This window comes from Coregonus clupeaformis, unplaced genomic scaffold (assembly GCF_020615455.1).
Source record: "Coregonus clupeaformis isolate EN_2021a unplaced genomic scaffold, ASM2061545v1 scaf0695, whole genome shotgun sequence".
In the NCBI taxonomy this organism is placed as follows: Eukaryota; Metazoa; Chordata; class Actinopteri; order Salmoniformes; family Salmonidae; genus Coregonus; species Coregonus clupeaformis.
Genome location: NW_025534150.1, coordinates 139,540 through 163,785, shown reverse-complemented (window position 1 = coordinate 163,785; position 24,246 = coordinate 139,540). Strand labels below are relative to the sequence as shown.

Genomic DNA, 24,246 nt, shown 5'->3' with positions numbered 1-24,246 from the left:
GTTTAGCAGTAGGATATATATACAGTGGGCAGTGTTTCCTACTTACAAAGCATGTAGAGGTCTGTAATGTTTATCATAGGTACACTTCAACTGTGAGAGACGGAATCTAAAACAAAAATCCTGAAAATCACATTTTATGATTTTTAAGTAATTCATTTGCATTTTATTGCATGACATAAGTATTTGATCACCTACCAACCAGTAAGAATTCCGGCTCTCACAGACCTGTTCATTTTTCTTTAAGAAGCCCTCCTGTTCTCCACTCATTACCTGTATTAACTTCACCTGTTTGAACTCGTTACCTGTATAAAAGACACCTGTCAAAACACACTCAAACAGACTCCAACCTCTCCACAATGGCCAAGACCAGAGAGATATCAGGGATAAAATTGTAGACCTGCACAAGGCAGGGATGGGCTACAGGACAATAGGCAAGCAGCTTGGTGAGAAGGCAACAACTGTTGGCGCAATTATTAGAAAATGGAAGAAGTTCAAGATGACGGTCAATCACCCTCGGTCTGGGGCTCCATGCAAGATCTCACCTCGTGGGGCATCAATGATCGTGAGAAAGGTGAGGGATCAGCCCAGAACTACACGGCAGGACCTGGTCAATGACCTGAAGAGAGCTGGGACCACAGTCTCAAAGAAAACCATTAGTAACACACTACGCCGTCATGGATTAAAATCCTGCAGCGCACGCAAGGTCCCCCTGCTCAAGCCAGCGCATGTCCAGACCCGTCTGAAGTTTGCCAATGACCATCTGGATGATTCAGAGGAGGAATGGGAGAAGGTCATGTGGTCTGATGAGACAAAAATAGAGGTTTTTGGTCTAAACTCCACTCGCCGTGTTTGGAGGAAGAAGGATGAGTACACCATCCCAAACGTGAAGCATGGAGGTTGAAACATCATTCTTTGGGGATGCTTTTCTGCAAAGGGGACAGGACGACTGCACCGTATTGAGAGGAGGATGGATGGGGCCATGTATCGCGAGATCTTGGCCAACAACCTCCTTCCCTCAGTAAGAGCATTAAAGATGGGTCGTGGCTGGGTCTTCCAGCATGACAACGACCCGAAACACACAGCCAGGGCAACTAAGGAGTGGATCCGTAAGAAGCATCTCAAGGTCCTGGAGTGGCCTAGCCAGTCTCCAGACCTGAACCCAATAGAACATCTTTGGAGGGAGCTGAAAGTCCGTATTGCCCAGTGACAGCCCCGAAACCTGAAGGATCTGGAGAAGGTCTGTATGGAGGAGTGGGCCAAAATCCCTGCTGCAGTGTGTGCAAACCTGGTCAAGACCTACAGGAAACGTATGATCTCTGTAATTGCAAACAAAGGTTTCTGTACCAAATATTATGTTCTGCTTTTCTGATGTATCAAATACTTATGTCATGCAATAAAATGCAAATGAAAAATCATACAATGTGATTTTCAGGATTTTTTGAGATTCCGTCTCTCACAGTTGAAGTGTATCTACGATAAAAATTACAGACCTCTACATGCTTTGTAAGTAGGAAAACCTGCAAAATCGGCAGTGTATCAAATACTTGTTCTCCTCACTGTATATAGTCAGGTTATATATGTTCTCCCCACTGTAGCTGTAAGGTATAAAGGCATATAATAGGGTATACAGTAGTGCGGTTAGCAGTAGGGTGCAGTGGTAGGGTCTACAGTAGTAGGGTCTACAGTAGTAGGGTCTATAGGGTCTACAGTAGTAGGGTCTATAGGGTCTACAGTAGTAGGGTCTATAGTAGTAGGGTCTATAGGGTCTACAGTAGTAGGGTCTATAGGGTCTACAGTGGTAGGGTCTATAGGGTCTACAGTAGTAGGGTCTATAGGGTCTACAGTAGTAGGGTCTACAGTAGTAGGGTCTACAGTAGTAGGGTCTATAGGGTCTACAGTAGTAGGGTCTATAGGGTCTATAGTAGTAGGGTCTATAGGGTCTACAGTAGTAGGGTCTATAGGGTCTACAGTAGTAGGGTCTATAGGGTCTACAGTGGTAGGGTCTATAGGGTCTATAGTAGTAGGGTCTACAGTAGTAGGGTCTATAGGGTCTACAGTAGTAGGGTCTACAGTAGTAGGGTCTATAGGGTCTACAGTAGTAGGGTCTATAGGGTCTACAGTAGTAGGGTCTATAGGGTCTACAGTAGTAGGGTCTACAGTAGTAGGGTCTATAGTATTAGGGTCTACAGTAGTAGGGTCTATAGGGTCTACAGTAGTAGGGTCTATAGGGTCTACAGTAGTAGGGTCTACAGTAGTAGGGTCTATAGTAGTAGGGTCTACAGTAGTAGGGTCTATAGGGTCTACAGTAGTAGGGTCTATAGGGTCTACAGTAGTAGGGTCTATAGGGTCTATAGTAGTAGGGTCTATAGGGTCTACAGTAGTAGGGTCTATAGGGTCTACAGTAGTAGGGTCTATAGTAGTAGGGTCTATAGGGTCTACAGTAGTAGGGTCTATAGGGTCTACAGTGGTAGGGTCTATAGGGTCTACAGTAGTAGGGTCTATAGGGTCTACAGTATTAGGGTCTATAGTAGTAGGGTCTATAGGGTCTACAGTAGTAGGGTCTATAGGGTCTACAGTAGTAGGGTCTATAGGGTCTACAGTATTAGGGTCTATAGTAGTAGGGTCTATAGTATTAGGGTCTATAGTAGTAGGGTCTACAGTAGTAGGGTCTACAGTAGTAGGGTCTACAGGGTCTACAGTAGTAGGGTCTATAGGGTCTACAGTAGTAGGGTCTATAGGGTCTATAGTAGTAGGGTCTACAGTAGTAGGGTCTATAGGGTCTACAGTAGTAGGGTCTACAGTAGTAGGGTCTATAGGGTCTACAGTAGTAGGGTCTATAGGGTCTACAGTAGTAGGGTCTATAGGGTCTACAGTAGTAGGGTCTATAGGGTCTACAGTATTAGGGTCTATAGTAGTAGGGTCTATAGGGTCTACAGTAGTAGGGTCTATAGGGTCTACAGTAGTAGGGTCTATAGGGTCTACAGTATTAGGGTCTATAGTAGTAGGGTATATAGTATTAGGGTCTATAGTAGTAGGGTCTACAGTATTAGGGTCTATAGTAGTAGGGTCTATAGGGTCTACAGTAGTAGGGTCTACAGTAGTAGGGTCTATAGGGTCTACAGTGGTAGGGTATATAGGGTCTACAGTAGTAGGGTCTATAGTAGTAGGGTCTACAGGGTCTACAGTAGTAGGGTCTACAGTAGTAGGGTCTATAGGGTCTACAGTAGTAGGGTCTACAGTAGTAGGGTCTATAGGGTCTACAGTAGTAGGGTCTATAGGGTCTATAGTAGTAGGGTCTATAGGGTCTACAGTAGTAGGGTCTATAGGGTCTACAGTAGTAGGGTCTATAGTAGTAGGGTCTATAGGGTCTACAGTAGTAGGGTCTATAGGGTCTACAGTGGTAGGGTCTATAGGGTCTATAGTAGTAGGGTCTACAGTAGTAGGGTCTATAGGGTCTACAGTAGTAGGGTCTACGGTAGTAGTAGGGTCTATGGGTCCCAGTAGTAGGGTCTAGGGTCTACAGTAGTAGATAGGGTCTACAGTAGTAGGGTCTACAGTAGTAGGGTCTACAGTAGTAGGGTCTACAGTAGTAGGGTCTATAGGGTCTGCAGTAGTAGGTCTATAGGGTCTACAGTAGTAGGTCTAGGGTCTACAGTAGTAGGGTCTATAGTGGGTCTAGTATTAGGGTCTATAGTAGTAGGGTCTACAGTATTAGGGTCTATAGTAGTAGGGTCTATAGGGTCTACAGTAGTAGGGTCTATAGTAGTAGGGTCTATAGTAGTAGGGTCTACAGTAGTAGGGTCTATAGGGTCTACAGTAGTAGGGTCTACAGTAGTAGGGTCTATAGTAGTAGGGTCTATGGGTCATAGTAGTAGGGTCTACAGTAGTAGGGTCTACAGTAGTAGGGTCTAGTCTAGGGTCTACAGTAGTAGGGTCTATAGGGTCTACAGTAGTAGGGTCTACGTAGTAGGGTCTACAGTAGTAGGGTCTACAGTAGTAGGGTCTACAGGTGGTCTAGGGTCTACAGTAGTAGGGTCTACAGTAGTAGGGTCTACAGTAGTAGGGTCTATAGGGTCTACAGTAGTAGGGTCTATAGGGTCTACAGTGGTAGGGTCTACAGTGGTAGGGTCTATAGTAGTAGGGTCTACAGTAGTAGGGTCTATAGGGTCTACAGTAGTAGGGTCTATAGGGTCTACAGTGGTAGGGTCTACAGTGGTAGGGTCTATAGTAGTAGGGTCTACAGTAGTAGGGTCTATATGGTCTACAGTAGTAGGGTCTATAGTAGTAGGGTCTATAGGGTCTACAGTAGTAGGGTCTACAGTAGTAGGGTCTACAGTAGTAGGGTCTACAGTAGTAGGGTCTATAGTAGTAGGGTCTACAGTAGTAGGGTCTATAGGGTCTACAGTGGTAGGGTCTACAGTAGTAGGGTCTACAGTAGTAGGGTCTACAGTAGTAGGGTCTACAGTAGTAGGGTCTATAGTAGTAGGGTCTATAGGGTCTACAGTAGTAGGGTCTATAGGGTCTACAGTAGTAGGGTCTACAGGCTCACAGTAGCAGGGTCTACAGTAGTAGGGTCTATAGGTCTACAGTAGTAGGGTCTAAGGGTCTACAGTAGTAGGGTCTACAGTAGTAGGGTCTACAGTAGTAGGGTCTACAGTTAGGGTCTCATAGGGTCTACAGTAGTAGGGTCTACAGTAGTAGGGTCTATAGGGTCTACAGTAGTAGGGTCTAGTAGGGTCTACAGTGGTAGGGTCTACAGTAGGGTCTACAGTAGTAGGGTCTACAGTAGTAGGGTCTACAGTAGTAGGGTCTACAGTAGTAGGGTCTACTAGGGTCTACAGTAGTAGGGTCTACAGTAGTAGGGTCCAGGTAGGGTCTACAGTAGTAGGGTCTATAGGGTCTACAGTAGTAGGGTCCACAGCAGTAGGGTCTATAGTAGTAGGGTCTACAGTAGTAGGGTCTACAGGGTCTATAGTAGTAGGGTCTACAGTAGTAGGGTCTATAGGGTCTACAGTAGTAGGGTCTATAGGGTCTACAGTAGTAGGGTCTATAGGGTCTACAGTAGTAGGGTCTATAGGGTCTACAGTAGTAGGGTCTATAGGGTCTACAGTAGTAGGGTCTACAGTAGTAGGGTCTACAGGGTCTATAGTAGTAGGGTCTATAGGGTCTACAGTAGTAGGGTCTATAGGGTCTACAGTAGTAGGGTCTACAGGGTCTACAGTAGTAGGGTCTACAGTAGTAGGGTCTATAGGGTCTATAGTAGTAGGGTCTATAGGGTCTACAGTAGTAGGGTCTATAGGGTCTACAGTAGTAGGGTCTATAGGGTCTACAGTAGTAGGGTCTACAGGTCTATAGTAGTAGGGTCTACAGTAGTAGGGTCTATAGGTCTACAGTAGGGGATATATGGTCTACAGTAGTAGGGTCTATAGGGTCTACAGTAGTAGGGTCTATAGGGTCTACAGTGGTAGGGTCTACAGTGGTAGGGTCTATAGGGTCTACAGTGGTAGGGTCTATAGTAGTAGGGTCTACAGTAGTAGGGTCTACAGTAGTAGGGTCTACAGTAGTAGGGTCTACAGTAGTAGGGTCTACAGTAGTAGGGTCTATAGGGTCTACAGTAGTAGGGTCTATAGGGTCTACAGTAGTAGGGTCTACAGTAGTAGGGTCTATAGGGTCTACAGTAGTAGGGTCTACAGTAGTAGGGTCTACAGGGTCTATAGTAGTAGGGTCTATAGTAGTAGGGTCTATAGGGTCTACAGTAGTAGGGTCTATAGGGTCTACAGTAGTAGGGTCTACAGTAGTAGGGTCTATAGGGTCTACAGTAGTAGGGTCTATAGGGTCTACAGTAGTAGGGTCTATAGGGTCTACAGTAGTAGGGTCTACAGTAGTAGGATATATATGGTCTCACAGTAGTGGGGTCTATAGGGTCTACAGTAGTAGGGTCTATAGGGTCTACAGTGGTAGGGTCTACAGTGCAGGGTCTATAGGGTCTACAGTGGTAGGGTCTATAGTAGTGGGTCTACAGTAGTAGGGTCTACAGTAGTAAGGTCTACAGTAGTAGGGTCTATAGGGTGTATAGTAGTAGGGTCTGAAGGGTCTACAGTAGTAGGGTCTACAGTAGTAGGGTCTATAGGGTCTACAGTAGTAGGGTCTACAGTAGTAGGGTCTACAGTAGTAGGGTCTACAGTAGTAGGGTCTACAGTAGTAGGGTCTATAGGGTCTACAGTAGTAGGGTCTATAGTAGTAGGGTATATATGGTCTACAGTAGTAGGGTCTATAGTAGTAGGGTCTATAGGGTCTACAGTAGTAGGGTCTATAGGGTCTACAGTAGTAGGGTCTATAGGGTCTACAGTAGTAGGGTCTACAGTAGTAGGGTCTACAGTAGTAGGGTCTACAGTAGTAGGGTCTACAGTAGTAGGGTCTATAGGGTCTACAGTAGTAGGGTCTACAGTAGTAGGGTCTATAGGGTCTATAGTAGTAGGGTCTACAGTAGTAGGGTCTATAGGGTCTACAGTAGTAGGGTATACAGTAGTAGGGTATACAGTAGTAGGGTCTATAGGGTCTACAGTAGTAGGGTCTATAGGGTCTACAGTAGTAGGGTCTACAGTAGTAGGGTCTATAGGGTCTACAGTAGTAGGGTCTATAGTAGTAGGGTCTATAGGGTCTACAGTAGTAGGGTCTATAGGGTCTACAGTAGTAGGGTCTATAGGGTCTACAGTAGTAGGGTCTATAGTAGTAGGGTCTATAGTAGTAGGGTCTATAGGGTCTACAGTAGTAGGGTGCTACAGTAGTAGGGTCTATATGTCTACAGTAGTAGGGTCTACAGTAGTAGGGTCTACAGGGTCTACAGTAGTAGGGTCTACAGTAGTAGGGTCTACAGGGTCTACAGTAGTAGGGTCTATAGGGTCTACAGTAGTAGGGTCTACAGTAGTAGGGTCTACAGGGTCTACAGTAGTAGGGTCTACAGTAGTAGGGTCTATAGGGTCTACAGTAGTAGGGTCCACAGTAGTAGGGTCTACAGGGTCTACAGTAGTAGGGTCTACAGTAGTAGGGTCTATAGGGTCTACAGTAGTAGGGTCTACAGTAGTAGGGTATACTTAAGTAGGGTCTACAGCTGTAGTAGGGTCTACAGCAGTAGGGGTCTACAGTAGTAGGGTCTATAGGGTCTACAGTAGTAGGTCTATAGGGTCTACAGTAGTAGGGTCTATAGGGTCTACAGTAGTAGGGTCTACAGTAGTAGGGTCTACAGGGTCTACAGTAGTAGGGTCTATAGGGTATACATTAGTAGGGTCTATAGGGTCTACAGTAGTAGGGTCTACAGTAGTAGGGTCTACAGTAGTAGGGTCTATAGTAGTAGGGTCTACAGGGTCTACAGTAGTAGGGTCTACAGGGTCTACAGTAGTAGGGTCTACAGTAGTAGGGTCTATAGGGTCTACAGTAGTAGGGTCTACAGGGTCTACAGTAGTAGGGTCTACAGGGTCTACAGTAGTAGGGTCTACAGTAGTAGGGTCTATAGGGTCTACAGTAGTAGGGTCTATAGTAGTAGGGTCTATAGGGTCTACAGTAGTAGGGTCTATAGGGTCTACAGTAGTAGGGTCTATAGGGTCTACAGTAGTAGGGTCTACAGGGTCTACAGTAGTAGGGTCTATAGGGTCTACAGTAGTAGGGTCTACAGTAGTAGGGTCTATAGGGTCTACAGTAGTAGGGTCTATAGTAGTAGGGTCTATAGGGTCTACAGTATTAGGGTCTACAGTAGTAGGGTCTATAGGGTCTACAGTAGTAGGGTCTATAGGGTCTACAGTAGTAGGGTCTATAGTAGTAGGGTCTATAGGGTCTACAGTAGTAGGGTCTATAGTAGTAGGGTCTATAGGGTCTACAGTAGTAGGGTCTATAGGGTCTATAGTAGTAGGGTCTATAGGGTCTACAGTAGTAGGGTCTACAGTAGTAGGGTCTACAGTAGTAGGGTCTACAGTAGTAGGGTCTATAGGGTCTACAGTAGTAGGGTCTATAGTAGTAGGGTCTATAGGGTCTACAGTAGTAGGGTCTATAGTAGTAGGGTCTATAGGGTCTACAGTAGTAGGGTCTATAGGGTCTATAGTAGTAGGGTCTATAGGGTCTACAGTAGTAGGGTCTACAGTAGTAGGGTCTACAGTAGTAGGGTCTACAGTAGTAGGGTCTATAGGGTCTACAGTAGTAGGGTCTACAGTAGTAGGGTCTACAGTAGTAGGGTCTATAGGGTCTACAGTAGTAGGGTCTACAGTAGTAGGGTATACATTAGTAGGGTCTATAGGGTCTACAGTAGTAGGGTCTACAGTAGTAGGGTCTACAGTAGTAGGGTCTATAGGGTCTACAGTAGTAGGGTCTATAGGGTCTACAGTAGTAGGGTCTATAGTGTCTACAGTAGTAGGGTCTACAGTAGTAGGGTCTACAGGGTCTACAGTAGTAGGGTCTATAGGGTATACATTAGTAGGGTCTATAGGGTCTACAGTAGTAGGGTCTACAGTAGTAGGGTCTACAGTAGTAGGGTCTATAGGGTCTACAGTAGTAGGGTCTATAGGGTCTACAGTAGTAGGGTCTATAGGGTCTACAGTAGTAGGGTCTATAGGGTCTACAGTAGTAGGGTCTACAGGGTCTATAGTAGTAGGGTCTATAGGGTCTACAGTAGTAGGGTCTATAGGGTCTACAGTAGTAGGGTCTACAGGGTCTACAGTAGTAGGGTCTACAGTAGTAGGGTCTATAGGGTCTATAGTAGTAGGGTCTATAGGGTCTACAGTAGTAGGGTCTATAGGGTCTACAGTAGTAGGGTCTATAGGGTCTACAGTAGTAGGGTCTACAGGGTCTATAGTAGTAGGGTCTACAGTAGTAGGGTCTATAGGGTCTACAGTAGTAGGGTATATATGGTCTACAGTAGTAGGGTCTATAGGGTCTACAGTAGTAGGGTCTATAGGGTCTACAGTGGTAGGGTCTACAGTGGTAGGGTCTATAGGGTCTACAGTGGTAGGGTCTATAGTAGTAGGGTCTACAGTAGTAGGGTCTACAGTAGTAGGGTCTACAGTAGTACCAGTAGGGTCTATAGTAGTAGGGTCTATAGGGTCTACAGTAGTAGGGTCTATGGGTCTACAGTAGTAGGGTCTACAGTAGTAGGGTCTATAGGGTCTACAGTAGTAGGGTCTACAGTAGTAGGGTCTACAGGGTCTATAGTAGTAGGGTCTATAGTAGTAGGGTCTATAGGGTCTACAGTAGTAGGGTCTATAGGGTCTACAGTAGTAGGGTCTACAGTAGTAGGGTCTATAGGGTCTACAGTAGTAGGGTCTATAGGGTCTACAGTAGTAGGGTCTATAGGGTCTACAGTAGTAGGGTCTATAGGGTCTACAGTAGTAGGGTCTACAGTAGTAGGGTATATATGGTCTACAGTAGTAGGGTCTATAGGGTCTACAGTAGTAGGGTCTATAGGGTCTACAGTGGTAGGGTCTACAGTGGTAGGGTCTATAGGGTCTACAGTGGTAGGGTCTATAGTAGTAGGGTCTACAGTAGTAGGGTCTACAGTAGTAGGGTCTATAGGGTCTATAGTAGTAGGGTCTATAGGGTCTACAGTAGTAGGGTCTACAGTAGTAGGGTCTATAGGGTCTACAGTAGTAGGGTCTACAGTAGTAGGGTCTACAGTAGTAGGGTCTACAGTAGTAGGGTCTATAGGGTCTACAGTAGTAGGGTCTATAGTAGTAGGGTATATATGGTCTACAGTAGTAGGGTCTATAGTAGTAGGGTCTATAGGGTCTACAGTAGTAGGGTCTATAGGGTCTACAGTAGTAGGGTCTATAGGGTCTACAGTAGTAGGGTCTACAGTAGTAGGGTCTACAGTAGTAGGGTCTACAGTAGTAGGGTCTACAGTAGTAGGGTCTACAGTAGTAGGGTCTACAGTAGTAGGGTCTATAGGGTCTACAGTAGTAGGGTCTACAGTAGTAGGGTCTATAGGGTCTATAGTAGTAGGGTCTACAGTAGTAGGGTCTATAGGGTCTACAGTAGTAGGGTATACAGTAGTAGGGTCTATAGGGTCTACAGTAGTAGGGTCTATAGGGTCTACAGTAGTAGGGTCTATAGGGTCTAGTGTAGGGTCTATAGTAGTAGGGTCTATAGGGTCTACAGTAGTAGGGTCTATGGGTCTACAGTAGTAGGGTCTATAGGGTCTACAGTAGTAGGGTCTATAGTAGTAGGGTCTATAGGGTCTACAGTAGTAGGGTATATATGGTCTACAGTAGTAGGGTCTATATGGTCTACAGTAGTAGGGTCTACAGGGTCTACAGTAGTAGGGTCTACAGGGTCTACAGTAGTAGGGTCTACAGTAGTAGGGTCTACAGGGTCTACAGTAGTAGGGTCTATAGGGTCTACAGTAGTAGGGTCTACAGTAGTAGGGTCTACAGGGTCTACAGTAGTAGGGTCTACAGTAGTAGGGTCTATAGGGTCTACAGTAGTAGGGTCTACAGTAGTAGGGTCTACAGGGTCTACAGTAGTAGGGTCTACAGTAGTAGGGTCTACAGGGTCTACAGTAGTAGGGTCTACAGTAGTAGGGTCTACAGGGTCTACAGTAGTAGGGTCTACAGTAGTAGGGTCTATAGGGTCTACAGTAGTAGGGTCTACAGGGTCTACAGTAGTAGGGTCTACAGGTCTACAGTAGTAGGGTCTACAGTAGTAGGGTCTATAGGGTCTACAGTAGAGGTCTATAGTAGTAGGGTCTATAGGGTCTACAGTAGTAGGGTCTATAGGGTCTACAGTAGTAGGGTCTATAGGGTCTACAGTAGTAGGGTCTACTGGGTCTACAGTAGTAGGGTCTACAGGGTCTACAGTAGTAGGGTCTACAGTAGTAGGGTCTATAGGGTCTACAGTAGTAGGGTCTATAGTAGTAGGGTCTATAGGGTCTACAGTATTAGGGTCTACAGTAGTAGGGTCTATAGGGTCTACAGTAGTAGGGTCTATAGGGTCTACAGTAGTAGGGTCTATAGTAGTAGGGTCTATAGGGTCTACAGTAGTAGGGTCTATAGTAGTAGGGTCTATAGGGTCTACAGTAGTAGGGTCTATAGGGTCTATAGTAGTAGGGTCTATAGGGTCTACAGTAGTAGGGTCTACAGTAGTAGGGTCTACAGTAGTGGGGTCTACAGTAGTAGGGTCTATAGGGTCTACAGTAGTAGGGTCTACAGTAGTAGGGTCTATAGGTCTACAGTAGTAGGGTCTATAGTAGTAGGGTCTATGGGTCTACAGTAGTAGGGTCTATAGTAGTAGGGTCTATAGGGTCTACGAGTAGTGGTCTATAGGGTCTATAGTAGTAGGGTCTATAGGGTCTACAGTAGTAGGGTCTACAGTAGTAGGGTCTACAGTAGTAGGGTCTATAGGGTCTACAGTAGTAGGGTCTACAGTAGTAGGGTCTACAGTAGTAGGGTCTATAGGGTCTACAGTAGTAGGGTCTACAGTAGTAGGGTATACATTAGTAGGGTCTATAGGGTCTACAGTAGTAGGGTCTACAGTAGTAGGGTCTACAGTAGTAGGGTCTATAGGGTCTACAGTAGTAGGGTCTATAGGGTCTACAGTAGTAGGGTCTACAGTAGTAGGGTCTACAGTAGTAGGGTCTACAGGGTCTACAGTAGTAGGGTCTATAGGGTATACATTAGTAGGGTCTATAGGGTCTACAGTAGTAGGGTCTACAGTAGTAGGGTCTACAGTAGTAGGGTCTATAGGGTCTACAGTAGTAGGGTCTATAGGGTCTACAGTAGTAGGGTCTATAGGGTCTACAGTAGTAGGGTCTATAGGGTCTACAGTAGTAGGGTCTATAGGGTCTACAGTAGTAGGGTCTATAGGGTCTACAGTAGTAGGGTCTACAGTAGTAGGGTATACATTAGTAGGGTCTATAGGGTCTACAGTAGTAGGGTCTATAGTAGTAGGGTCTATAGGGTCTACAGTAGTAGGGTCTATAGGGTCTACAGTAGTAGGGTCTACAGGGTCTACAGTAGTAGGGTCTATAGGGTCTACAGTAGTAGGGTCTACAGTAGTAGGGTATATATGGTCTACAGTGGTAGGGTCTACAGTGGTAGGGTCTACAGTAGTAGGGTCTATAGGGTCTACAGTAGTAGGGTCTACAGTAGTAGGGTCTACAGTAGTAGGGTCTACAGTGGTAGGGTCTATAGGGTCTACAGTAGTAGGGTCTACAGTAGTAGGGTCTACAGTAGTAGGGTCTACAGTAGTAGGGTCTATAGGGTCTACAGTAGTAGGGTCTATAGGGTCTACAGTAGTAGGGTCTACAGTAGTAGGGTCTACAGTAGTAGGGTCTACAGTAGTAGGGTCTATAGGGTCTACAGTAGTAGGGTCTACAGTAGTAGGGTCTATAGGGTCTACAGTAGTAGGGTTATATATGGTCTACAGTAGTAGGGTCTATATGGTCTACAGTAGTAGGGTCTATATGGTCTACATTAGTAGGGTCTACAGTAGTAGGGTCTATAGGGTCTACAGTAGTAGGGTCTATAGGGTCTACAGTAGTAGGGTATATATGGTCTACAGTAGTAGGGTCTATATGGTCTACATTAGTAGGGTCTACAGTAGTAGGGTCTACAGTAGTAGGGTCTACAGTAGTAGGGTCTATAGGGTCTACAGTAGTAGGGTCTATAGGGTCTACAGTAGTAGGGTCTATAGGGTCTACAGTAGTAGGGTCTATAGGGTCTACAGTAGTAGGGTCTATAGGGTCTACAGTAGTAGGGTCTACAGTAGTAGGGTCTATAGGGTCTATAGTAGTAGGGTCTATAGGGTCTACAGTAGTAGGGTCTATAGGGTCTACAGTAGTAGGGTCTACAGTAGTAGGGTCTATAGGGTCTACAGTAGTAGGGTCTATAGGGTCTACAGTAGTAGGGTCTATGGGTCTACAGTAGTAGGGTCTATAGGGTCTACAGTAGTAGGGTCTACAGTAGTAGGGTCGCAGTAGTAGGGTCTACAGTAGTAGGGTCTACAGTAGTAGGGTCTATAGTAGTAGGGTCTATAGGGTCTACAGTAGTAGGGTATACAGTAGTAGGGTCTATAGGGTCTACAGTAAGGGTCTATAGGGTCTACAGTAGTAGGGTCTACAGTAGTAGGGTCTACAGTAGTAGGGTCTATAGGGTCTACAGTAGTAGGGTCTACAGTAGTAGGGTCTATAGGGTCTACAGTAGTAGGGTCTATAGGGTCTACAGTAGTAGGGTCTATAGGGTCTACAGTAGTAGGGTCTATAGGGTCTACAGTGGTAGGGTCTATAGTAGTAGGGTCTATAGGGTCTACAGTAGTAGGGTCTATAGGGTCTACAGTAGTAGGGTCTATAGGGTCTACAGTGGTAGGGTCTATAGTAGTAGGGTCTATAGGGTCTACAGTAGTAGGGTCTATAGGGTCTACAGTAGTAGGGTCTATAGGGTCTACAGTAGTAGGGTATACATTAGTAGGGTCTATAGGGTCTACAGTAGTAGGGTCTATAGGGTCTACAGTAGTAGGGTCTATAGGGTCTACAGTAGTAGGGTCTATAGGGTCACAGTAGTAGGTCTATAGGGTCTACAGTAGTAGGGTCTATAGGGTCTACAGTAGTAGGGTCTATAGGGTCTACAGTAGTAGGGTCTACAGTAGTAGGGTCTATAGTAGTAGGGTCTACAGTAGTAGGGTCTATAGGGTCTATAGTAGTAGGGTCTATAGGGTCTACAGTAGTAGGGTATACAGTAGTAGGGTCTATAGGGTCTACAGTAGTAGGGTCTATAGTAGTAGGGTCTATAGGGTCTACAGTAGTAGGGTATACAGTAGTAGGGTCTATAGGGTCTACAGTAGTAGGGTCTATAGGGTCTACAGTAGTAGGGTCTACAGTGGTAGTAGTAGTAGGGTATATGGTCTACAGTAGTAGGGTCTACAGTAGTAGGGTCTATAGGGTCTACAGTAGTAGGGTCTACAGTAGTAGGGTATATAGTAGTAGGGTATATATGGTCTACAGTAGTAGGGTCTACAGTAGTAGGGTCTATAGGGTCTACAGTAGTAGGGTCTATAGGGTCTACAGTAGTAGGGTCTATAGGGTCTACAGTAGTAGGGTCTATAGGGTCTACAGTAGTAGGGTCTATAGTAGTGGGTCTATAGGGTCTATGTAGTAGGGTCTACAGTAGTAGGGTCTACAGTAGTAGGGTCTATAGGGTCTACAGTAGTAGGGTCTATAGTAGTAGGGTCTATAGGGTCTATAGTAGTAGGGTCTACAGTAGTAGGTTCTACAGTAGTAGGGTCTACAGTAGTAGGGTCTATAGGGTCTACAGTAGTAGGGTCTATAGTAGTAGGGTCTATAGGGTCTATAGTAGTAGGGTCTACAGTAGTAGGGTCTATAGTAGTAGGGTCTATAGGGTCTACAGTAGTAGGGTCTACAGTAGTAGGGTCTACAGTAGTAGGGTCTATAGGGTCTACAGTAGTAGGGTCTATAGGGTCTACAGTAGTAGGGTCTATAGGGTCTATAGTAGTAGGGTCTATAGGGTCTACAGTAGTAGGGTCTATAGGGTCTATAGTAGTAGGGTCTATAGGGTCTATAGTAGTAGGGTCTACAGTAGTAGGGTCTACAGTAGTAGGGTCTATAGGGTCTACAGTAGTAGGGTCTATAGGGTCTACAGTAGTAGGGTCTACAGTAGTAGGGTCTATAGGGTCTATAGTAGTAGGGTCTACAGTAGTAGGGTCTATAGGGTCTACAGTAGTAGGGTCTATAGGGTCTACAGTAGTAGGGTCTATAGGGTCTACAGTAGTAGGGTCTATAGGGTCTACAGTAGTAGGGTCTACAGTAGTAGGGTCTATAGGGTCTATAGTAGTAGGGTCTACAGTAGTAGGGTCTACAGTAGTAGGGTCTACAGTAGTAGGGTCTATAGGGTCTACAGTAGTAGGGTCTATAGGGTCTACATTAGTAGGGTCTACAGTAGTAGGGTCTATAGGGTATACATTAGTAGGGTCTACAGTAGTAGGGTCTATAGGGTATACATTAGTAGGGTCTACAGTATTAGGGTCTACAGTAGTAGGGTATACATTAGTAGGGTATATAGGGAATACAGAAGTAGGGTATATAGTAGTAGGGTCTACAGTAGTAGGGTCTATAGGGTCTATAGGGTCTACAGTAGTAGGGTATACATTAGTAGGGTATATAGGGAATACAGAAGTAGGGTATATAGTAGTAGAGTATACAGCAGTAGGGTGCAAGTATATATATATATATATATATATATATATATATATATATATATATATATATATATATATATATATATATATATATATATATATATATATATATATATATTATTATTATAGGTACAGTACCAGTCAAAAGTTTGAAAGCACCTACTCATTCAAGGGTTTTTCTTACATTGTAGAATAATAGTGAATACATCAAAACTATGAAATAACACATATGGAATCCGGTAGTAACCAAAAAAAAGTGTTAATGATCCAAATATATTTTATATTTGAGATTCTTCAAATAGCCACCCTTTGCCTTGATGACAGCTTTGCACACTCTTGGTATTCTCTCAACCAGCTTCATGAGGTAGTCACCTGGAATGCATTTCAATTAACAGGTGTGCCTTCTTAAAAGTTAATTTGTGGAATGTCTTTCCTTAATGCTTTTGAGCCAATCAGTTGTGTTGTGACAAGGTAGGGTTGGTATACAGAAGATAGCCCTATTTGGTAAAAGACCAAGTCCATATTACGGCAAGAACAGCTCAAATAAGCAAAGAGAAACGACAGTTTTTGGTTCCATGTGGGTGAATGGATGATCTACGCATGTGTTTTTCCCACCGTAAAGCATGGAGGAGGTGGTGTTATGGTGTGGGGGTGCTTTGCTGGTGACACGTTCAGTGATTTATTTAGAATTCAAGGCACAGTTAACCAGCATGGCTACCACAGCATTCTGCAGCGATACACCATCCCATCTGGTTTGGGCTTAGTGGGACTGTCATTTGTTTTTCAACAGGACAACGACCCAAAACACCTCCAGGCAGTGTAAGTGGAGTGATTGAGTGCTGCATCAGATGATTTGGGATGAGTCGGACCGCAGAGTGAAGGAAAAGCAGCTAACAAGTGCTCAGCATATGTGGGAACTCCTTCAAGACTGTTGGAAAAGCATTCCAGGTGAAGCTGGTTGAGAGAATGCCAAGTGTGTGCAAAGCTGTCATCAAGGCAAAGAGTTGCTATTTGAAGAACCTCAAATATAAAATATATTTGGATCATTAACACTTTTTTGGTATACAGTAGTAGGGTATATAGGTTTATAGTAGTAGGGTATATAGTCGTAGGGTATACGGTAGTAGGGTATACAGGTATGTAGTAGGGTATATAGGTATAGAGTGGTAGGGTATACAGGTATATAGCAGTCGGGTATACAGTAGTAGGGTATATAGGTATGCAGCATTGATTTTATCTGAGACTACCTCTTCCAGATGATGACAGCTGCGATGAGGACTCCACCAATGAGGCTGAGGATGCCCAATGTGAGGGGGGCGTTACTGACCCCTGGACCCTCACCACAGAACTCCCCCTGGTATCCCAGAATACACTGGCAGGAGGTTTCTCCACCCCGCGTCACACACTTCCCATGTCCATTACACTGCTGGACATCACATGACTCAGAGTCCAGCTCCTGCACCTCCACCCCAGCGGGGGTGGTCCTCCCGGACCAGTCCTGACCAGGGGGGACGGTGTTCCCAGCATGCCCCAGGGAAGGTTTACTATGGCTGACATCTTGGGGCTTCACTCCAGACCCACCTGGAGGTTACAGAGACATCCTAGGTTATATAAGGAGAACCAGAGTGTTATGGCAGTAGCTTCTACAGATGTTAGGGTTAGGCCCACCAGTAGCTTCTACAGATGTTAGGGTTAGGCCCACCAGTAGCTTCTACAGATGTTAGGGTTAGGCCCACCAGTAGCTTCTACAGATGTTAGGGTTAGGCCCACCAGTAGCTTCTACAGATGTTAGGGTTAGGCCCACCAGTAGCTTCTACAGATGTTAGGGTTAGGCCCACCAGTAGCTTCTACAGATGTAGGGTTAGGCCCACCAGTAGCTTCTACAGATGTAGGGTTAGGCCCACCAGTAGCTTCTACAGATGTTAGGGTTAGGCCCACCGGTAGCTTCTACAGATGTTAGGGTTAGGCCCACCGGAAGCTTCTACAGATGTTAGGGTTAGGCCCACCGGTAGCTTCTACAGATGTAGGGTTAGGCCCACCAGTAGCTTCTACAGATGTAGGGTTAGACCCACCAGTAGCTTCTACAGATGTAGGGTTAGGGTTAGGCCCACCAGTAGCTTCTACAGATGTAGGGTTAGGGGTAGGCCCACCAGTAGCTTCTACAGATGTTAGGGTTAGGCCCACCTGTAGCTTCTACAGATGTAGGGTTAGGCCCACCGGTAGCTTCTACAGATGTTAGGGTTAGGCCCACCGGTAGCTTCTACAGATGTAGGGTTAGGCCCGCCAGTAGCTTCTACAGATGTAGGGTTAGGCCCACCAGTAGCTTCTACAGATGTTAGGGTTAGGCCCACCAGTAGCTTCTACAGATGTAGGGTTAGGGTTAGGCCCACCAGTAGCTTCTACAGATGTAGGGTTAGACCCATCAGTAGCTTCTACAGATGTAGGGTTAGGCCCACCAGTAGCTTCTACAGATGTTAGGGTTAGGCCCACCAGTAGCTTCTACAGATGTAGGGTTAGGCCCACCAGTAGCTTCCTACAGATGTAGGGGTTAGGCCCACCAGTAGCTTCTACAGATGTAGGGTTAGGCCCACCAGTAGCTTCCTACAGATGTAGGTTAGGCCCACCAGTAGCTTCTACAGATGTAGTGTTAGACCCACCAGTAGCTTCTACAGATGTAGGGTTAGGCCCACCAGTAGCTTCTACAGATGTAGGGTTAGGGTTAGGCCCACCAGTAGCTTCTACAGATGTAGGGTTAGGGTTAGGCCCACCAGTAGCTTCTACAGATGTAGGGTTAGGCCCACTAGTAGCTTCTACAGATGTTAGGGTTAGACCCACCAGTAGCTTCTACAGATGTTAGGGTTAGACCCACCAGTAGCTTCTACAGATGTAGGGTTAGGCCCACCGGTAGCTTCTACAGATGTTAGGGTTAGACCCACCAGTAGCTTCTACAGATGTTAGGGTTAGGCCCACCGGTAGCTTCTACAGATGTTAGGGTTAGGCCCACCGGTAGCTTCTACAGATGTAGGGTTAGGCCCACCAGTAGCTTCTACAGATGTAGGGTTAGGCCCACCGGTAGCTTCTACAGATGTTAGGGTTAGGCCCACCAGTAGCTTCTACAGATGTAGGGTTAGGCCCACCAGTAGCTTCTACAGATGTAGGGTTAGGCCCACCAGTAGCTTCTACAGATGTAGGGTTAGGCCCACCGGTAGCTTCTACAGATGTTAGGGTTAGGCCCACCAGTAGCTTCTACAGATGTAGGGTTAGGCCCACCAGTAGCTTCTACAGATGTAGGGTTAGGCCCACCAGTAGCTTCTACAGATGTAGGGTTAGGCCCACCGGTAGCTTCTACAGATGTAGGGTTAGGCCCACCAGTAGCTTCTACAGATGTAGGGTTAGGGTTAGGCCCACCAGTAGCTTCTACAGATGTAGGGTTAGGGTTAGGCCCACCAGTAGCTTCTACAGATGTAGGGTTAGGCCCACCAGTAGCTTCTACAGATGTAGGGTTAGGCCCACCAGTAGCTTCTACAGATGTAGGGTTAGGCCCACCAGTAGCTTCTACAGATGTTAGGGTTAGGCCCACCGGTAGCTTCTACAGATGTAGGGTTAGGCCCACCAGTAGCTTCTACAGATGTAGGGTTAGACCCACCAGTAGCTTCTACAGATGTAGGGTTAGGCCCACCAGTAGCTTCTACAGATGTAGGGTTAGGCCCACCGGTAGCTTCTACAGATGTAGGGTTAGGCCCAACAGTAGCTTCTACAGATGTTAGGGTTAGACCCACCAGTAGATTCTACAGATGTAGGGTTAGGGTTAGGCCCACCAGTAGCTTCTACAGATGTAGGGTTAGGCCCACCGGTAGCTTCTACAGATGTAGGGTTAGGCCCACCAGTAGCTTCTACAGATGTTAGGGTTAGACCCACCAGTAGCTTCTACAGATGTAGGGTTAGGGTTAGGCCCACCAGTAGCTTCTACAGATGTAGGGTTAGGCCCACCAGTAGCTTCTACAGATGTAGGGTTAGGCCTACCGGTAGCTTCTACAGATGTTAGGGTTAGGCCCACCAGTAGCTTCTACAGATGTAGGGTTAGGCCCACCAGTAGCTTCTACAGATGTAGGGATAGGCCCACCAGTAGTTTCTACAGATGTAGGCTTAGGCCCACCAGTAGCTTCTACAGATGTAGGGTTAGGCCCACCAGTAGCTTCTACAGATGTAGGGTTAGGCCCACCAGTAGCTTCTACAGATGTTAGGGTTAGGCCCACCAGTAGCTTCTACAGATGTAGGGTTAGGCCCACCGGTAGCTTCTACAGATGTTAGGGTTAGACCCACCAGTAGCTTCTACAGATGTTAGGGTTAGGCCCACCAGTAGCTTCTACAGATGTTAGGGTTAGGCCCAACAGTAGCTTCTACAGATGTAGGGTTAGGCCCACCAGTAGCTTCTACAGATGTTAGGGTTAGGCCCACCAGTAGCTTCTACAGATGTAGGGTTAGGCCCACCAGTAGCTTCTACAGATGTAGGGTTAGACCCACCAGTAGCTTCTACAGATGTAGGGTTAGGCCCACCAGTAGCTTCTACAGATGTAGGGTTAGGGTTAGGCCCACCAGTAGCTTCTACAGATGTAGGGTTAGGCCCACCAGTAGCTTCTACAGATGTTAATGTTAGGCCCACCAGTAGCTTCTACAGATGTAGGGTTAGACCCACCAGTAGCTTCTACAGATGTAGGGTTAGGCCCACCAGTAGCTTCTACAGATGTAGGGTTAGACCCACCAGTAGCTTCTACAGATGTAGGGTTAGGCCCACCGGTAGCTTCTACAGATGTAGGGTTAGGCCCACCAGTAGCTTCTACAGATGTTAGGGTTAGACCCACCAGTAGCTTCTACAGATGTAGGGTTAGGGTTAGGCCCACCACTAGCTTCTACAGATGTAGGGTTAGGCCCACCAGTAGCTTCTACAGATGTTAGGTTAGGCCCACCAGTAGCTTCTACAGATTTAGGGTTAGGCCCACCAGTAGCTTCTACAGATGTTAGGGTTAGACCCACCAGTAGCTTCTACAGATGTAGGGTTAGGGTTAGGCCCACCGGTAGCTTCTACAGATGTTAGGGTTAGACCCACCAGTAGCTTCTACAGATGTAGGGTTAGGGTTAGGCCCACCAGTAGCTTCTACAGATGTAGGGTTAGGCCCACCAGTAGCTTCTACAGATGTTAGGTTAGGCCCACCAGTAGCTTCTACAGATTTGGGTTAGGCCCACCAGTAGCTTCTACAGATGTTGAGGTTAGACCCACCAGTAGCTTCTACAGATGTAGGGTTAGGGTTAGGCCCACCGGTAGCTTCTACAGATGTTAGGGTTAGACCCACCAGTAGCTTCTACAGATGTAGGGTTAGGGTTAGGCCCACCAGTAGCTTCTACAGATGTAGGGTTAGGCCCACCAGTAGCTTCTACAGATGTTAGGGTTAGGCCCACCAGTAGCTTCTACAGATTTAGGGTTAGGCCCACCAGTAGCTTCTACAGATGTAGGGTTAGGCCCACCAGTAGCTTCTACAGATGTAGGGTTATACCCACCAGTAGCTTCTACAGATGTAGGTTAGGCCCACCAGTAGCTTCTACAGATGTAGGGTTAGGCCCACCAGTAGCTTCTACAGATGTAGGGTTAGGCCCACCAGTAGCTTCTACAGATGTAGGGTTAGGCCCCACCAGTAGCTTCTACAGATGTAGGGTTAGACCCACCAGTAGCTTCTACAGATGTAGGGTTAGGCCCACCAGTAGCTTCTACAGATGTTAGGAGTTAGGCCCACCAGTAGCTTCTACAGATGTAGGGTTAGGCCCACCAGTAGCTTCTACAGATGTAGGGGTTAGACCCACCAGTAGCTTCTACAGATGTAGGGTTAGGCCCACCAGTAGCTTTTTTACAGATGTAGGGTTAGGGTTAGGCCCACCAGTAGCTTCTACAGATGTAGGGTTAGGCCCACCAGTAGCTTCTACAGATGTTAATGTTAGGCCCACCAGTAGCTTCTACAGATGTAGGGTTAGACCCACCAGTAGCTTCTACAGATGTAGGGTTAGGCCCACCAGTAGCTTCTACAGATGTGAGGGTTAGGACCCACCAGTAGCTTCTACAGATGTAGGGTTAGGCCCACCAGTAGCTTCTACAGATGTAGGGTTAGGCCCACCGGTAGCTTCTACAGATGTAGGGTTAGGCCCACCAGTAGCTTCTACAGATGTTAGGGTTAGACCCACCAGTAGCTTCTACAGATGTAGGGTTAGGGTTAGGCCCACCACTAGCTTCTACAGATGTAGGGTTAGGCCCACCAGTAGCTTCTACAGATGTAGGGTTAGACCCACCAGTAGCTTCTACAGATGTAGGGTTAGGCCCACCAGTAGCTTCTACAGATGTAGGGTTAGGTGGACCCACCAGTAGCTTCTACAGATGTAGGGTTAGGCCCACCAGTAGCTTCTACAGATGTTAATGTTAGGCCCACCAGTAGCTTCTACAGATGTAGGGTTAGACCCACCAGTAGCTTCTACAGATGTAGGGTTAGGCCCACCAGTAGCTTCTACAGATGTAGGGTTAGACCCACCAGTAGCTTCTACAGATGTAGGGTTAGGCCCACCGGTAGCTTCTACAGATGTAGGGTTAGGCCCACCAGTAGCTTCTACAGATGTTAGGGTTAGACCCACCAGTAGCTTCTACAGATGTAGGGTTAGGGTTAGGCCCACCACTAGCTTCTACAGATGTAGGGTTAGGCCCACCAGTAGCTTCTACAGATGTTAGGGTTAGGCCCACCAGTAGCTTCTACAGATTTAGGGTTAGGCCCACCAGTAGCTTCTACAGATGTTAGGGTTAGACCCACCAGTAGCTTCTACAGATGTAGGGTTAGGGTTAGGCCCACCGGTAGCTTCTACAGATGTTAGGGTTAGACCCACCAGTAGCTTCTACAGATGTAGGGTTAGGGTTAGGCCCACCAGTAGCTTCTACAGATGTAGGGTTAGGCCCACCAGTAGCTTCTACAGATGTTAGGGTTAGGCCCACCAGTAGCTTCTACAGATTTAGGGTTAGGCCCACCAGTAGCTTCTACAGATGTTAGGGTTAGACCCACCAGTAGCTTCTACAGATGTAGGGTTAGGGTTAGGCCCACCGGTAGCTTCTACAGATGTTAGGTTAGACCCACCAGTAGCTTCTACAGATGTAGGGTTGGGTTAGGCCCACCAGTAGCTTCTACAGATGTAGGGTTAGGCCCACCAGTAGCTTCTACAGATGTTAGGGTTAGGCCCACCAGTAGCTTCTACAGATTTAGGGTTAGGCCCACCAGTAGCTTCTACAGATGTAGGGTTAGGCCCACCAGTAGCTTCTACAGATGTAGGGTTATACCCACCAGTAGCTTCTACAGATGTAGGGTTAGGCCCACCAGTAGCTTCTACAGATGTAGGGTTAGGCCCACCAGTAGCTTCTACAGATGTAGGGTTAGGCCCACCAGTAGCTTCTACAGATGTAGGGTTAGACCCACCAGTAGCTTCTACAGATGTAGGGTTAGGCCCACCAGTAGCTTCTACAGATGTTAGGGTTAGGCCCACCAGTAGCTTCTACAGATGTAGGGTTAGGCCCACCAGTAGCTTCTACAGATGTAGGGTTAGACCCACCAGTAGCTTCTACAGATGTAGGGTTAGGCCCACCAGTAGCTTTTACAGATGTAGGGTTAGGGTTAGGCCCACCAGTAGCTTCTACAGATGTAGGGTTAGGCCCACCAGTAGCTTCTACAGATGTTAATGTTAGGCCCACCAGTAGCTTCTACAGATGTAGGGTTAGACCCACCAGTAGCTTCTACAGATGTAGGGTTAGGCCCACCAGTAGCTTCTACAGATGTAGGGTTAGACCCACCAGTAGCTTCTACAGATGTAGGGTTAGGCCCACCAGTAGCTTCTACAGATGTAGGGTTAGGCCCACCGGTAGCTTCTACAGATGTAGGGTTAGGCCCACCAGTAGCTTCTACAGATGTTAGGGTTAGACCCACCAGTAGCTTCTACAGATGTAGGGTTAGGGTTAGGCCCACCACTAGCTTCTACAGATGTAGGGTTAGGCCCACCAGTAGCTTCTACAGATGTTAGGGTTAGGCCCACCAGTAGCTTCTACAGATGTTAGGGTTAGACCCACCAGTAGCTTCTACAGATGTTGAGGTTAGACCCACCAGTAGCTTCTACAGATGTAGGGTTGGTTAGGCCCACCGGTAGCTTCTACAGATGTTAGGGTTAGACCCACCAGTAGCTTCTACAGATGTAGGGTTGGTTAGCCCCAGTAGCTTCTACAGATGTAGGGTTAGGCCCACCAGTAGCTTCTACAGATGTTAGGGTTAGGCCCACCAGTAGCTTCTACAGATGTGGGTTAGGCCCACCAGTAGCTTCTACAGATGTGTTATACCCGGCGCTTCTCAGATGTAGGGTTAGGCCCAGTAGCTTCTACAGATTGGGCCACCAGTGCTTCTACAGATGTAGGGTTAGGCCCACCAGTAGCTTCTACAGATGTTAGGGTTAGGCCCACCAGTAGCTTCTACAGATGTAGGGTTAGGCCCACCAGTAGCTTCTACAGATGTAGGGTTAGACCCACCATTAGCTTCTACAGATTTAAGGTTAGGCCCACCGGTAGCTTCTACAGATGTTAGGGTTAGACCCACCAGTAGCTTCTACAGATGTTAGGGTTAGGCCCACCAGTAGCTTCTACAGATGTAGGGTTAGGCCCACCAGTAGCTTCTACAGATGTTAGGGTTAGGCCCACCAGTAGCTTCTACAGATGTAAGGTTAGGCCCACCAGTAGCTTCTACAGATGTAGGGTTAGACCCACCAGTAGCTTCTACAGATGTAGGGTTAGGCCCACCAGTAGCTTCTACAGATGTTAGGGTTAGGCCCACCAGTAGCTTCTACAGATGTTAGGGTTAGGCCCACCAGTAGCTTCTACAGATGTTAGGGTTAGGCCCACCAGTAGCTTCTACAGATGTTAGGGTTAGGCCCACCAGTAGCTTCTACAGATTTAGGGTTAGGCCCACCAGTAGCTTCTACAGATGTTAGGGTTAG

At 46.6% G+C, this 24,246-nt stretch overlaps 1 protein-coding gene across 1 annotated transcript in view; it reads right to left on the bottom strand.

Moving 5' to 3' along the window:
- si:dkey-88l16.3 (low-density lipoprotein receptor-related protein 2) overlaps nucleotides 1-24,246 on the bottom strand; it is a 111,344-nt gene that overhangs the window by 9,370 nt on the left and 77,728 nt on the right. Inside the window, 1 exon segment of the mRNA XM_045216369.1 lies at nucleotides 16,437-16,770. Within this exon segment, the coding sequence (XP_045072304.1) occupies nucleotides 16,437-16,770 (334 nt within the window).